The sequence below is a fragment of the Pan paniscus genome, chromosome X (assembly GCF_029289425.2).
Source record: "Pan paniscus chromosome X, NHGRI_mPanPan1-v2.0_pri, whole genome shotgun sequence".
Lineage (NCBI taxonomy): Eukaryota > Metazoa > Chordata > Mammalia > Primates > Hominidae > Pan > Pan paniscus.
This window is the reverse complement of record NC_073272.2, coordinates 96,991,984-97,009,484: the sequence shown is the minus strand read 5'-3', so window position 1 is coordinate 97,009,484 and position 17,501 is coordinate 96,991,984. Positions and strand designations below refer to the sequence as shown.

The window sequence follows — 17,501 nt, the reverse complement described above, 5'->3', positions numbered from 1 at the left end:
TAGAAAAGTAGGTATGAGAATCAAGCTGTCTTATTAAGTCAGACTGTGAAGAGATTTATGACATTATTCTTTTTCTCTTCTAATTCTTTTTTTGTTTTGGAAAATATAGGTAGTTTTCATTTAAAAGGTTATTTATTTTAACATGAAAAGGTTTACTATTGTTATTTTAATTGAATCAATCGATAATTTTAAAATTATCTCAGTTTCAACTCTAAGATGATAAATGTCAATATAAACAACTTAGATAAACAAAAGGCATTTGGGGTCCTCAATGATTTTTAGTGTAAATGGGCTCTGAGATCAAATAGTTTCAGAACCTCTGATTTATACTTTACCGTGGTGATCCCATTCAAACACACATGCTATAAGTTGAACTATGTAATTAAGAGGTGATTGTTCTAAAATATTTATTTTAGGAAAAAAAAACAGTAACTAAGAGCAGCTGGGCATGTTAGCATACACCTATATTCCCAGCTACATGGGAGGCTGAGGGAGGAGGATTGCTTCTGCCTAGGAGTTTGAGGCTGCAGTGAGCTATGATCACATCTCTGTATTCCAGCCTGGGTGACAGAGTGAGACTCCATCTCTAAAGAAATAAAATAAAGTAGGGTGGGCCTTTAATTCAATATCACTGGTATTTTTATAAAATAAAATACCATGTGAAAAGACAGATATGCACACAGGGAGAATGCCATGTGAAGGTTGAAGTTATGCTGTGATAAAGCAGAAAACTACTAGAATCTAGGAGAGAGGTCTGACACAGATCCTACCGTAGACTCTTCAAAAGGAGCATGACCCTGCTGACACCTTGATCTTGGACTTCTAGCCTCCAGAACTGTCAGACAACATGTATCTGTTGTTCTAAGCTACCTAGCTTGTGGCATTTTCTTATGGCAGCCCTGGCAAACTAGTACACTGTAACTTTAATGTTCAAATAAAAACCAATGATCCCCAAGCCGATATGGTTAGTTTAGACTTCTTTCCTGAGTTTCACAATCACATATACAATGGCTTCTTAGACATTTTCCATCTTTACAAGGTGGAACTAAACATTTTAAAAATTATATTAGTCATTGTAACTCTCCTGAGAAAATGTGCTCTATTCCTGAGTTTGCTTTCTCTGTGAAGCATACCATCTTCTTTAACACTTGCCTCCTTTGATTTACACATCCAATCAATCATCAGCACCTGTCAATTCTGTCCTTTAACACCCTCTCATGATCGTTAATTTTATATGTCAACTTGGCTGGGCCACAATGTCCAGATATTTGGTCAAACATTATTTTGGTAGTTTCTGTGAGGGTGTTTTTGGATGAGATCAACATTTAAATCAGTGAACTTTGGGTAAAGCGGTTTGTACCTCATGATGTGAGTGGGCCTCATCCAATCAGTTGAGGGCCTGACTAGAACAAAAACACCGACATCCCCCAAGCAAGAGAGAATTCTGCAGCAGATAGTTTTCAGACTTGAACTGTAACATTGGCTTTCCTCTGGGTCTCTAGCCTGTCCTCCTGCCTTGCAGATTTTAAACTTGCCAGCTTCTATAATCACTTGAGCCAATTCCATAAAATAAATCTGTGTGTGTATATGCGTTTGTGTACACACACATCTTACTAGTTCTGTTTCTCAAAAGAACTCTGACTAATATACCTCTTGTTGCTTTTTAAATCTCACTGTCACTGTATTAGTTCAGGCCACCATCATCTCTTGTCAGGACTATGACAATATCCTCATAACATCTATTTTCTTAGGGCTTTCCCCTTCCAATACATTCTTTCTGCTTCTGTCAAAATGACCTTTCTGGCTGGGAGGTTGCAGTGAGCTGAGATCATGGCACTGCACTCCATCATGGGTGACAGAGTGAGACCCTGTCTCAAACAAAAACAAAACAAAAACAAAAAAACAAAACAAAACAAAAACAAAATGATCTAAGAATCCTGACTATGTACATCATTTTCCAGTTTATAAACATTCATGGGCTTCCCATAGCTTTCAGCATTAAGACCCTTGGCATAGCAGAAAAGAAAGAAAGATACCATTAGGAGAAATAGATGATGGGTTGATGGGTGCAGCAAACTACCATGGCACGTGTATACCTATGTAACAAAACTGCACATTCTACAAGTGTACTCCAGAACTTAAAGTATAATTAAAAAAAAAAAAAAAAGAAAGAAAGAGAGCTCACAATCTGTCCCCTGTCCCCTACTATCTCTTCTGGCCTCTTCTCCGACTACTCCTCCCTGCACATAAAGGAGCTAACTTTCAGAACTTTTCTTTTTTTTTTATTTTGAGACAGAGTCTCACTCTGTCACCCAGGCTGGAGTGCAGTGGTGAGATCTCGGCTCACTGCAACTTCCACCTCCTGGGTTCAAGCGATTCTTCTGCCTCAGCCTCCCGAGTAGCTGGGACTACAGGTGCGCACCACCACGCCTGGCTAATTTTTGTATTTTTAGTAGAGACGGGGTTTCACCATATTAGCCAGGTTGGTCTCGAACTCTTGACCTCGTGATCCACCCACCTTGGCCTCCCAAAGTGCTGGGATTACAGGCGTGAGCCACCATGCCCAGCCACTTTCAGAACTTTTCTACTGACTTCTTCACCTTTTCAATGATAACTTCCTATAAACACATATTGACATGCTGTACTCTAGTGCTTACCTCCTGATAGAGTGACCTCAGTCATGACCAGTTTTCCTGATTCTAATTATGAAGTTCGTTTGCTAAATTATGTTGATACTATTCTATTTTAACACAGCTTTTTACATAATATTACTTTTTTTCTTCTGTTAAAATGTTATATTTGTTTCCTGGGTGGAAGATATAAACTATAGTCAATTCCTGAAAATGTTTATATATTTTAAAAGTACAAAGACTAAACTTAACAGTACGGATATTACTTTAGAAGATTAGCCATTAAGAGACATTACTGCAAAATACTTGATAATGATTGTTATAATTAATAATTACACTTAAAAACACATAATAAGGCCGGGCGCGGTGGCTCACGCCTGTAATCCCAGCACTTTGGGAGGCCGAGGCGGGCGGATCACGAGGTCAGGAGATCGAGACCATCCTGGCTAACACGGTGAAACCCCGTCTCTACTAAAAATACAAAAAATTAGCCGGGCGTGGTAGCGGGCGCCTGTAGTCCCAGCTACTCGGGAGGCTGAGGCAGGAGAATGGCGTGAACCCGGGAGGCGGAGCTTGCAGTGAGCCGAGATCGCGCCACTGCACTCCAGCCTGGGCGACAGAGCGAGACTCCGTCTCAAAAAAAAAACAAAAAAACACACACATAATAATAATTAACTCTGGTTACACACTGCCTGGGTTCAAATCTTGGTTCTACCTCTCACTATCATTGTGACCTTGGGCAAGTTACTTAACTTCTCTGTGCCTCAATTTTGTCATTTTAAAATGAGATAGTAGTACTTTCCTAATAGGGTTCTATGAGGATTAAATTGGTTCCTAAATGTAAAATTCCTAGAATAGTTCTTGGTAAATAGCAAGTGCTATATGTTAGTTGTTGTTGTTATCATTTTCTCCTGACAGTGGCATAGGTAAATGGAAAGATTCTATAGTGAGACGACTTGGATTCTAATCTTGGTGCTAGTACTTCCTGTTTGTGTGACCTTGGCCAAGTTCCTTAATTTCTATGAGCCTCAGTTTTCTATCTGTAAAATGAGATGATAATAGTACCTACCTCATAGAGATGGTGTGAGGATTGACTTAAAATATGTAAAAGTGCCGGGTGCAGTGGCTCACGCTTGTAATCCCAGCACTTTGGGAGGCCGAGGTGGGTGGATCACGAGGTCAGGAGTTCGAGACCAGCCTGGTCAACACAGTGAAACCCTGTCTCTACTAAAAATACAAAAATTAGCTGGGCATGGTAGCAGGCACCTGTAATCCCAGCTACTCGGGAGGCTGAGGCGGGAGAATTGCTTGAACCCAGGAGGCAGAGGTTGCAGTGAGCCAAGATCAAGCCACTGCACTCCAGCTTGGGCGACAGAGCTAGACTCTGACTCAAAAAAATAAATAAATAAATACGTAAAAGTCTTACAACCATGCTTGGCATGTGGTCAATATTATAGAGTGCTTGCAATTTTTACTATTGTTATCTTCAGTAATACATGGTCCATATTAATCATATTACCTTGTATCTTGTTTAGATTTTGTTTTGTTTTGTTCTTAAATTCTCTAAACCTCAGGTGACAAAGACTATGCATGCTTTTTTTATTCCTAAATTTTCAGTGTGCAGATACCTGATACCAATCACTTTCTTTTTTTGCCCTCTCTTCTTTAGAAAGTAAACCAACCAAACCAAACAACTCACCAACAATATACAGTCACTCTTGCTAACCAATAAAACAACTTTATTTATTTATTTATTTATTTATTTATTTATTTTTTGAGATACAGTCTCGCTCTGTTGCCTAGGCTGGAGTGCAGTGGCATGATCTTGGATCACTGTAGCCTCCGCCCCCCAGTTTCAAGCAATTCTCTCACCTCAGCCTCCTGGGCAGCTGGGATTACAGGCGCCTGCCACCATGCCTGGCTAATTTTTGTATTTTTTGTAGAGATGGGGTTTCACCATGTTGCGCAGGCTGGTCTTGAACTCCTCACCTCAAGCGACCCTCCCGCCTCGGTCTCCCAAAGTACTTGGATTACAGGCATAAGCCACTGTGCCCGGCCTCAAACAACTTACTTTAAACTATATGGACATACCAGCATCTTGTACTTAGGTTTATAGCTGTGCAAGATGCCTTTCCCTATTTTATTCAACTTGTAATAGTGCTGTCAATATTTCTTAGGACTTAAAATGTTCAAGCTTCCAAGGAAGACTGTTAACTGTTACTGCACTGCCAACAGACATGTGCCAACAAAATGAAGTTAAAAGCTAAGGCTTATCTCCCCATACCCGTTTTTCACATTTCATCTCACCCACTTTTTCCCTCCCCACTGCCTCATCCAGAATATAATATACTATGGCAAGAAAAGTAGGGAGAAAAACACTATCTCAACAAAATATCATCTTGCATTGGTTATCAAAAATCCTGAATGCTCAGCGTAGGGAGATAGGAAACCACACATAGCATCATGAGAGAAATTTAGCACAAGTAACTAATACTATTGTGAATTTTCTATGAAAATTTACTTTATAATCCAAAAATAAATAACTGCAATTATTTTGTACTTCTTGCATTTTTGTAAAAATTGGAAATATTTTCATACCTTTGTTTATATCAATGAGTTGTTTCTTTTTCTTCTGGCGTTCTAACTTTTCTTGTTCAGCTTTCTCTTTTGCAAGTTTTGCCCTCCTGGTCTTCTCTTCCATTTCTCTTCTCTTATTGTTTTCTCTCACTGCTTCCTATACATATAAACAAAGTTAAATGAAAACCTTTCCATTACTTATATAATAGAGACATTGCACAGTTTTAAATTTTCTCTCACTGCTTCCTATACATATAAACAAAGTTAAACAAAAACCTTTCCATTACTTATATAATGGAGAAATTGCACAGTTTTAAATTTATATAAATATGCAGAGATGGGAAGGTATTACAGCAGCCTGAATGTGCATATATATACTTTTGAGAGAGACAATTAATTGTAAAATATCTCTTCTTGAAAAAAGATTTAGAAATAACTCAGTCTTCAATTGCCATTATCTAGGGTGCCAGAAAATTAAGGACATCAATGTTACAGATTTAACAAGAAGTATACTTTATGTATTGTTAAAATATGAACTAGTTTGACACATGAGAAGACATAGTAAGGAAATATGACTCAGCAAGTATTTTACCCCCTTTATTGTGTACTTTTCTTTTATCTGCAAAATTGAGATTAAGAAAAAAACTACCTTATAGGAGTTTTGTGAGGAAAAATGATACAAACATAAAGTGCTTAGAATAGATCCTGATATATTATAATCAAGGAATTTTAGTCTATGATGGTGATGATGGTGGTCCTGGTGCTGGTGATAATGATTACATCTAATCATGCAGGGCAGGAAACAATCAACAGTATTATCACAGAAAAGAAATACCTTCAAATATGACAGCTTTTTACTTGTCAAAATATTCAGAAATGCTGAAACATATTTCAAGCTATTGTCTGTTTTATTTTGGATAGATTATTTGTGGAACATAAGTGAATGAGTACATTCCAGTAGTTGGTATTAGACAAAGCTGAATTAATGTGATCAGCTGGAATATCAACTTCCTTTGAGTTCAGGTAAATCATGAATGCAGAGACATATCAACTACAAGTTCCCTCCATCAAGTTGCTCTGTTTCTTTTTTCTATTATGATTGATTAAATATACTTCATAGCATGTACAAGCTGTTTGACAAAAACTATTTTGTTCCAGAAACCCAAAAGAAAAAGACTCAATAACGAGAATACGTCTACAAGGCTTTGCCTGGAGGGGTTTATATTGAAATAATTTTTTTCTTTATGTTAAAAGACACAGCAGTTTAAAATAGCCTTAAAAACACTTTCAAAATTCTCCTGACTTGCAAGAATTGATTTCTTCCTACAAAATCTAAATGATTTTACCTTCACTGTTACCTCCCCTTTCTCCTGTCATTGTTTTTGTGCTCTTAGACTCCATAGCAATAGGCTAGGAGCACAAAGGTACCTGGCTATTGTAGATGAACTCAAAGACTACCACTTAAAAATAAACTGGCATACTAGAATCATAATTTTAAAGCAGGGTTTCTCAACCTCAGCACGACTGTCACTTTGGGCTAGATTATTCTTTGGTAGGAGCCGTCCTATGCATTGTGGGATGTTTAGCAGCATCCCTGGCCTCTACCTGCCAGATGCCAGTATGATCCCACTCCAGTTGTGACAACTGGGGTTTCACCATGTTGGTTAGGCTGGTCTCGAACTCCTGACCTCAAGTGATAAGCCCGGCTTGGCCTCCCAGTGTGCTGGGATTACAGGCGTGAGCCACTGCACCCGGCCAAACCACTGAATTATATAAACTACAATGGTAAATTTTATGGTATGTAAATAATCTCAATAAAAATTAATCACATTAATAAATAGATGTCTAAGAAAGACAGGATGGAAGTAAAATTGTAACTCAAAAGGGAAAAAACAATGTGAAAAGGCATCACATATTCAGGCCCTGATACTAATAAGCTATATAATGTTTGGTAAGTAACATGAAAAGAGGCAAGTAGCAGAGGAAAGAAAGAAGGCTAGTGCTTGTATATATTTTATTAGTGGTCAAATCTCTAATTTGGTAAACAGTCACCAAGATCTGGGTGGACTATTATATTATCAATGTAATGGGTTGTTTACATGCTGAGTGCTCCCATTAGGATTCCTCACATAGTTTATTAAGATGGAGGGAAAAAAAAACGACTGGTTACTTGCATTTGTATTTCTTCTTTGTTCTGATAATAACAGCTACTCTTTAAGGGAAATCTATTATGTACCAGGAGTTTTAAACATTATCTAGTCTTAAATACATACTTTATAATCTTTATAGAAAACCTGCAAAGTAGGTATTATTTATTCCATTTTATACATGAAATTTAGGTTCAGGTAGGCTAAGTGACATACCCAAAGCTACACAGCTTCTTAAGTAACACAACCACCTAGGATTGTTTGGCATTAGCCTCTATGTTCATTTTCACTACCATGATGCCTTCCAAATAGAGTTGCCAGATAAAATACAGGCTTCTCAGTTAAATTTACATTTCAGATAAACTGTGAATACTTTTGTTAGTAGAAGTATGTCTCATATAATATTTGGAACATACTTAAATAGAAAAAAAATCATGTAATATTTAGGATATATTGATACTAAAAAATTATTCATTATCTGAAATTCAGCTTCAACTGGGAATCCTATATTTTCATTTCATAAACCTGGCAGTCCGATTCCCAAGACTGTGTTGATTTTTTATAAGCATCCTTTGATCGACTAAGATCATCTAATAAAGAGAGTAGAAATGATTACAAAAAGAAACGCCCAAATCAAAACCACATTTTGAAAATAGAAATGTTGATACAGATTATTGATAGGCATTATATTGTACATGAACTTGAATCATGCTATTTCTGTAGCATTCTCCATGTATTTATTATTTCTGGAAAATATGCTAAAACTAAAAAAAAAGTTCATATAAAAATCAAAGTGATACAATTTGCGATAGAAGAAAATAAGGCAAGAGATTAAATTTTTATATGAGAGGGAAGCTTGCAAAAGGCACCACTAAAACAACATGAATGTAGATCTACCAAAGGATAAAACAGAACAATTAATAGGTCTATCAGTTTATATCTGAAATGTTTCAGGAATAGATTTAACTACAAAACAATTACAATTTGTAATGGCAATGTGTAATCTTTAAGAGGCCAAAACAGAATTAAAAAAACCATTTCTGTGGTTTGGCATTATTGACAGTAAATGAAAACATCTACAAAGGCATATATTTTTCAAGCAACACAGACTAGAATAAGATTCTGGTCACTAGTGCTGTTTTCATGAAAAGGCCTCATGCTGAAAAGAATAACATATTCCTCTTGGTGTTTTTACTTGGCTCTGGCTTTAGGAAATTAGGGACAGAAAATGCATGCTTAATTCTCTTTCCTTAGGAAATAATTTTAAAAGAGAAAGGGAAATCTTAAAGACAGTTTCATATCAATAATCTTTAGTTTTTAAGACATTGTTTAACCCTTCTAAAAATGTAAAAGCTGGTGAAGAAAAAAATTATTTTGAGGGATGGGATGTATTCTCATCATCCTAATTCTTACAAAATAAAAATCAAATAATCAAAAGAACAAAAGCAGTAGGAGCAAATTTAAGGTCAGGTTAAGAAAATCCCCTAAATAATTGACTGATTAACATTACTTTGTACTTGTCAAGCCTCACTAAACATTTTAAAACACTAACTCATGAGTACTTAAAGATCATTCTCAGGTAAGCATTAATCATTATTTCTCAGGGTTGGAAATGCCAACTGATTAGATTCTGTCATTGTACAGGACAGTGTTCTGTTAAAAGGATGCTAATTGAAAAAGTGTTTTGGTACTAACCTCATACAAGATAAGAAATATGTTTACAGAAAAAAGTCTCAGTTTTACTGGCATATCTGTTAAGGGTTGGTAAAAGGTACAAAACGAGTAAAATATAATGAAAAATGTATCTAGGATTTACTACGAAATATTCACCAACCTAATTTTTAAAATCTCTCACTGAAACCTCTATTGCCTTACTGAAAAAAAAAGTGAATAAATTACAAATCTTATTTCCCTTGCTATGCATAATCACTAAATAAGACCTACAGACTAAAAATGTCATATGCTAAAAAAAAAAAAGAAAGAAATTCATGTAAATGCTAAGACCTCTCATTTATTTCAATTAAGCTTTAAGAAATGGATGAAACTGATTCAGAAAATTCCAAGGAGCCCAGATGCCAGCCTCATTCAGGTCAGGTCTACACGAAGCAAGCATCTTCCAACCTTGCCTTGATATTTGAAAACATAAACCACCACTACCACCACCACCACCATTACAGCAAACAATTCCTTACTTTCATGGCTTCTAATGGCTTCCTATTCCAGAGATGACTGACTGCTCAAGTACTTTACAAGCACCATGAGATCACTGAAAGCTGAAGGCATATTTCAGGGACAGAGAAATAAAACCATTGGTAGTAAGGATCCTGGAATCAGAAAAATCTGGTTTCAAATCAAAGCTCCATCACTTATCCTAAAAACTGTGTGACCTTGAACAAGTTAGTTCATCTCTTTGAGCTTTAGTTTCCACATCTGCAGAATCAAGATACTACTTAAATCACAGGATTGTTGAACAGATTAAGTGAAATAATGCTTATATAAAACACTTAAGACAAAGCCTGGTACAGAGGAAATGCTTATTATATAGTAGCTGTGATTATTATGTATAACAGAATCATTTAAAAGTTTGAACAGCAAGAATTCAGTCATTGACAGACAAATGACCACATCTGTTTTCAATGACTTATTTTGCAAACCCCCTTCCTCCCTTTTTGGGGAAGTTATGAGGACATAATCTATGACTGGAAATATACCAACCTGATACTATCTACCCTCATAACTATACTGAATATGATTTTCAACTGTACCATAATATTGGCATATAAGGTAATTTTACGATTCCATATATATCACTGTAACTTAGCACTCATGAAAAGAAAAAAAAAATACTAGGAACGTATTCATTTTCTCTTTTGAGTTTTGGATCATTCTGGTTACCCGCGTGAATATAGTTGGCAAGACTTTCAGTTCATTACAGTATCAGAAGTTGTATGATAGTAGAGTCACATAACCATAAAATTATGTAAATTAGAAATGTCCTGGTGAACAAATTGGTAACTCTGGTGCCAGAGGAATACTGTGATCCCACTGAGGAGTATTTCTTCGTTGATCAGGGGTGTTGGAAGGATTTGAAAATGATACTGAGAGAAATGATTTGGCAACAATATAAAGAAACGTGGTATGTATTATATTGAAAATCTTTTTATACACTAAATATGAGTCACTGAGATAGTAGTTTTAATGAAAACTCAACAAAATAGGGGAAATTCCACAATTTTTTTTAGAGTCAGGGTCTCCCTCTGTCGCCCAGACTGTGGTGCAGTGGTACAATTTTAGCTTACTGCAACCTCAAATTCCTAGGCTCAAGAGATCCTCCTGCTTCAACCTTTCAAGTAGCTGGGACTACGGGTGTGAGCTGCCATGCCTGGCAAAGTTTCTTTCTTTTCTTTCTTTTTTCTTTCCTTTCCTTTCTTTCCTTCCTTTCTACAGATGGAGCCTAGCTATGTTGCCCAGGCTGGTCTTGAAGTCAAGTGATCCTCCTGCCTCGGCCTCCCAAAGTGCTGAGATTACAGGCTTGCACCACCAAGCCCAGCTAATTTTTTTTTTTTTTTTTGAGACAGAGTCTCACTCTGTCGCCCAGGCTGGAGTGCAGTGGCGCGATCTCAGCTCACTGCAAGCTCCGCCTCCTGGGTTCAAGCGATTCTCCCACCTCAGCCTCTCGAGTAGCTGGGATTACAGGCATGTGACACCATGCCCGAATAATTTTTGTATTTTTTGTAGAGACGGGGTCTCACCATGTTGGCCAGGCTGGTCTCAAACTCCTGACCTCAAGTGATCCGCCTGCCTTGGCCTCCCAAAGTGCTGGGATTGTAGGTGTGTGCCACTGTGCCCAGCCAAGCCCAGCTAATTTTTAAATATTTTTCACATTTTTAATCTTGAACTCTCTGAGCAACTGATTCTTTCTTTGCTTTAATTCAGACTGTGCTTTTAGATTTTTTTTTTTAAGTTTTCTGGGTTTTTTTTTTGATAGACACTGAAGAATTTTTAAATTGTTTCTTTCAGTCGCCTCTTTTAAAAATAAAACACTTAAAATTTTTATTAAATAACCCCTGACCAGAATACCATCCATTTCCATATTTCCTAGATAAGTATAATTCTAATTTTATGCATCTTGATAAGATTTTTTTAAAATGTCTTACCTGTAATTTTATGGCCAGAGTAAAAATAATAGGAAATTGTCCTCTTTATATGGATCATTTTAAGTCGGGATCCATAATCCAAACTTTCTAAGTAAAACAGCATATCATAATGAACACAGGATGGCCTTGAAGGGCTGGGAGATCTAGTTTAAATCCAAGCTCCTCTAGAGACCATAGTGCTTTATGCCCTTGGGCCATTTACTTAACTGAGCTAACCCTCTTTTATGAATCTGTGAAATATAGTCATGCATCTTATAATGACATGTAGTACAACAAATGGGACCACATATATGAAGGTAGTCCCATAAGATTATAACAGAACTGATAAATTCCTTTCACCTAGTGAGGAAACGGCCACCATAATGTCAGAGCACAACACATTACTCATGAACTTATTATGGTGATGCTGGTATAAACAAACCTACTGCGTTACCAGTCCTATAAAAGTATAGTGCATACAATGATGTACAATACACAGTACTTGATACTGATAATAAGTGACTATGTTACTGGTTTACGTATTTGCTATACCATACTTTCTACCATTTAGAGTGTACACCTACTTATAACAAGTTAACTGTAAAATGGCCTCGGGCAGGTCCTTCAAGTCCTCCAGAAGAAGGCATTGTTATCACACAAGATGACAACTCCATGTGTGTTATTGCCCCTGAAGATTTCCAGTGGGGTAACACATGGAGATGGAAGACAGTGATACTGATGATCCTGACCCTGTGTAGTCCTAGGCTAATGTGTGTGCTTGTGTCTGAGGACAGCAACTTCCAATCTTCTAAGGTGCATTCATGCTAAGTGCCCTAATACAGGTGTACCATTTTTATTTTTAATATAGTATTTTTATTGTTCCTCTTCTGTTTAGATGTTTAGATACACAAATACTTACCAATGTGTTACATAGTGTATTCTGTACAGTAACATGCCGTACAGGTTTGTAGTCGACGAACAACAGGCTTACGTATACCGTATAGTCTAAATGTATAGTAGGCCATAGCATCTAGGTTTGTATAAGTACACTCTATCATGTTCATACAACAATGAAATCACCTAACAATGCATTTTTCAGACTGTATCCCTGTCATTAAGCAACACATGATTGTACCTGTACTTCACAGTGTTGGTTTGCGATTTAATGAGGAATCACATATAAAGCTATTAATAACAGTGCCTGGCACATAAAACATGTTCAATAAATGGTGGTGGTTATTATTATATTATTCCACATTTGGGCAATACAAAGGTCCCATGCATTTCAGGGTCTGTACTCCATTTCCTCCAATCCAGGACCATGTCCACATATGTGCGTGCACACTGGGGAGAAAGAAGAATTCTTTTTGATATGAAAATCTTGCAACATCAGGTAAAAATTTGAAGAAACAAAACACCCACACACTCTCTAAGCCACCAACTTTGAACAGATAATAGGACTTGTCTTTCTGTGCCAAGAGAAAAAAGATAGAGGTAAAATAAACAGGAGGTTTTGGGGGAAAATTCTTGGTGTTAGGATATCATATTTGACAAATCTAAGAAATAATAAAGATCATAGAATAATTTGCTATTTTGACTAACAAATTCATGCATCATTTTACTCAAGTTTCAACATGCTTTACAGGACTGTAGCAAAAACTGAGTGATGAAGGTTCCTGGGGAAAGGTAGTAAATTTGGAGGGGAATTACTGTTTTTTTTTTTTTTTTTAAACATCTCTAGTTCTGTCACCTCAGAAAATAAAGCACACAGTACAATAAAAGTCCAATTGCTTTGGAAAATAGGAGTTTAATTTTATTTCTTTAGGGAACATTTGTCTTAGAATGAGGGATTCACTTAGTCTGCCTTAATGTTTACGGAAGGACCAGGAGAATTAGCCCACACTTGGTTCCCTACCCCAGGCCTTGCTAAGCTTTCTTATACTTTTCCCATCTTTACTGATAGGAGGCTGTTAGCTGTGCTGGAATATCACTACTGAGGGATTGCAAGTAGGAGATAGGATGAAAGGTGGAAACTTTTTGCTTATTGGTGGGGTTCTCATTTCATTCCAGTCATAACAGGAGGCAAAATAGGTAGCAATGGACAGGTTGTCCAGACCAGTGAACTAGGTAAGGTTATAGCAGCAGTTTCCTTTCCCTGTCCCAAAGATGTCCTAAACATGACAATGAAACAGGAAAGGCAATTCTATATGCAATAACTTTTCATCATTTTACCAAAAAGTTTTTTCTTTTTAAAAATTCTTCTTCCCTTTTCCTCTACTTCATATAGTTAACATATTCTGTGCTTGAATTGTTTTGGCTACTACTGACAGTTTTTTTTGTTTGTTTGTTTTTGTTTTTTTTGAGATGGAGTTGTGCTCTTGTCGCCCTGGCTGGAGTGCAATGGCACGATCTTGGCTCACTGCAACCTCCGCCTCCCAGGTTCAAGCAATTCTCCTGCCTTAGCCTCCTGAGTAGCTGGGATTACAGGTGCCCACCACGACGCCCAGGTAATTTTTGTATTTTTAGTAGAGACGGGGTTTCACCATGTTGGTCAGGCTGGTCTCAAACTGCTGATCTCAGGTGATCCACCCGCCTCAACCTCCCAAAGTGCTAGGATTACAGGCATGAGCTAACACACCTGGCCTATACTATTGACACTTTTGTTGCACTTGCCTGGAACCAAGGAGAAAAGAGGTGATAGGAAACACAGATCCCAATGTATGTTACCTCTACCTGATTTGTAGCTTGGGCTGAGGTCCTTATTTGTTATTATAGTAAAGGTGGGTGAAAATCTTAAAGAATATCAAAAGTAAATCAGGACTCATATAGTTGTACAGGTCTTTTTCACTCCCATTTGAGAATGATCACATCAGGTTACAAGTAGGAAGATACAGTGTGAGTCAAGATGAGTTTTTCAGCATCTGAACAAGAAATTGAACAACCTGATCATTAGAGAAAAAACCTACATAAGATGGTGGAAATGAGTCTTTAGAATTTTCAGCTGCAACTGAAGACAAATTAAGGCTTTCCATTAAGGAAAGGAAGGAAGCCTACTCCTTAATTAACACCCAACAACATTAGATATTCCTTTTCTATAGTTTCACTGTGTTTAAAGGGCATATTGGATTGAAGGAGTCATGACAAATGCTCAGGGCAAAGAATTTTCAGCTGCAGTAACTAGACTCTGAGAGTCAGTACCTCTGAAGACTTTATCAGCACTATAATACTGCTAAACTTTTTCTTTCCCAGCGATTTCCACTTATTATGGTACAAGTGACCTTTAAAGTTCCTCTTATGAAAGATCTCATAAATACTTCATCAACCAATCAACTACGATTGCAACAGAGAAGTAGAACTTCTTTCTCACTGGGGTAATTGAAACCTTGATTAGCTTGCTCAAGTAGTTAGGTGCCTCAGTAACAGACACTGAACAAATGTATTGATACTGTAGTTAGACAGGGATTAAAGGCATGCTTATTAACCTGTGTAAATATGGTATGAAACACAGAAGTATAACAGACCATAGGTAATCTGCTAAACCAAACAAAATAGAAATTTTCTTCCCTCTTTGATTCCTGAGGTACTATGTTCATTTCTTCCTACAGACAGCATTGCATTCCCTCCATATCCATTCTAGACTATACTTCCCTGTCCCACCCTTTAATTTTCACCTTTCCCTGAAGCCCTGTCCTCATCTCTTCCCTTCTTTTTTTTCTGGCAGTGAGGCCATCTATTCCTACTCATAGTTGAAAAAAAATGGTGCTTCCAATAGCATATAAAGCCTTATGTGATCTGACCTCCTGTTACCTCTCTCTGTCCTCATCTCTTCCTCAGCTATTCTCTTCCAGCCCCACTGGTCTCCCTCGCTCCTCATCTTTACACTTGCGTTCCTTCTGCTCTTAAGTACCTCCCTCAGGCCAGGCACAGTGGCTCACGCCTGTAATTCTAGCACTTTGGGAGGCCGAGGCAGGCGGATCACCTGAGGTCAGGAGTTTGAAACCTGACCAACATGGAGAAACCCCGTCTCTACTAAAAATACAAAATTAGCCAGGCATGGTGGTGCATGCCTGTAATCCCAGCTGTTCGGGAGGCTGAGGCAGGAGAATCGCTTGAACCTGGGAGGCGGAGGTTGCAGTGAGCCGAGTCGCGCCATTGCACTCCAGCCTGGGCAACAAGAGCGAAACTCCGTCTCAAAAAAAAAAAAAAAAAAAAGTATCTCCCTTAAGTCTCTGCTTGAATGTCTGCCTTATGAGTGAAGCCTTCCCTGACCACCTTAAAAAATAACCCCCTAACAAACTTCCTCTTTCTTCCTTGTTGTAGTCTTCATAACATAAAAGGTCAAAATCTAGTTAAACTTTAGATACTCTTTCCATTTTCTAAGAATTAGCAGCTGGAGCTAGTTGATTTACATAATAATAGTTTTCAGCCTGGGAGTTTTCAAAACATTAAATTACCGAGAACGTCTCTACACATAGTTCCCTACGCACCTCATATTTCTTTATTGTAGAAAATCTTAGCAGCCTTGAAGAAAACATCCACTTTCTAATGGTAAGTTTCTTTCTAATCATCTATAGGTTATGGTTCACTGACATCTACATTTATTGTCTTAAAAATGCCAGTGCTTAGCGTTTCAGAGGCCCGATATCCATGACATTTGTCACACTGACATAGCTCAATATTCCGCTGAGGAAATTCACTTGTGTAGAGATTAGTGTTTACATTGAGTCTCCAAAGTTAAAAGAAGTGTTCTAATTTTGAAAATGAGGCATTTGTTTTGAATGAGATACTTGCAGGACCCACAAACAGTGTTACACGGTTTTTCTTTCTTTTTTTTTTTGAGACGGAGTTTCGCTCTTGTTGCCCAGGCTGGAGTGCAATGGCACAATCTCAGCTCACTGCAACCTCTGCCTCCCGGGTTCAAGTGATTCTCCTGCCTCAGCCTCCTGAGTAGCTGGGACTACAGGCGTGCGACACCACGCCCAGCTAATTTTTTTGTATTTTTTTTAGTAGAGACGGGGTTTCTCCATGTTGGTCAGACTGGTCTCGAACTCCCCATCTCAGGTGATCCGCCTGCCTTGCCCTCCCAAAGTGCTGGGATTACAGGCCTGAGCCACCACGCCCTGCTTTACACAGCTTTTCTAGTAATCTTTTGGTTTCAGACAAAACCTTCTCAGGTTCAGGTGGATGGTTTATACAAAAAGTCCTTGAGTTTATTTGTATAAGTGACTCTCTTTTGGCAGAGGGGAGAATCATAGGAGAAACTGCTGTGCTGCAGGTGAGGGAGCCAGCTGAAGTGAATTCAAGTATGTGTTCACTGAAGTAGCCCTCTTGTATTCAGCAAAACCAGCTTATTGTTCAGCCTCCTTAGGAAACAAATAAAAAATTAATGTAGCTTTCACATGCGCTACATATCTGTAGGTTTGACAGACAAACAGATCTTTGCACAGCAGCATGGTGGTGAAGAGAATCTCAAAGGTGAATTATTAAAAACAAGAAGAAAGAAAAAAGACTGTTATGTGCAAATCTCCTTGGATATTAAACTTACAGTTGGTTACAAAGCGGTCATGCACCGATAATGAAGGCTGGCTGTGATCCCCAAGGCCTTTTAAAATTTGCCTTACAACTGCAGAAACATGTGATCTGAAGTTGGGGGAAAAACTGTCTCTCCCGTCACAGTCCATTAGAATGCTGAACTCTGATTAGCTAGAAGTTAATCTGCAATCTGCAGCAAAGAATAGGTTTTCTAATGCTGCAGGTTTCTGCAGACATATTTTTCTTAGTAGGTATTTGAGAATATTTATCTCCATCTGGAAGGGATAAACAACTGAGCTCAATATGCCAATGTAGACCTCTGTTGATTAAAATCTACGAAGTGCTTTAAGTGACTATAGGAAATTAATCTATAATTTTTTTGAACCAAAGGAACAGAATGAAATTCTAAAGTGACTGGTAACAATATTTTAATGAAAAAACATCTTGGGGAGGTATAGGTGGAGGGAAATGACAAAACA

General features: G+C 37.7%; 1 protein-coding gene across 7 annotated transcripts in view; it reads right to left on the bottom strand.

Moving 5' to 3' along the window:
- Positions 1-17,501, bottom strand: part of DIAPH2 (diaphanous related formin 2) — a 921,502-nt gene that overhangs the window by 216,047 nt on the left and 687,954 nt on the right. For all 7 annotated transcript variants that reach the window (XM_055106523.2, XM_055106524.2, XM_055106527.2 and 4 more), the window contains one exon: positions 5,229-5,364. In XM_055106523.2, the coding sequence (XP_054962498.1) occupies positions 5,229-5,364 (136 nt within the window). The remainder of the gene's footprint in view (positions 1-5,228; positions 5,365-17,501) is intronic.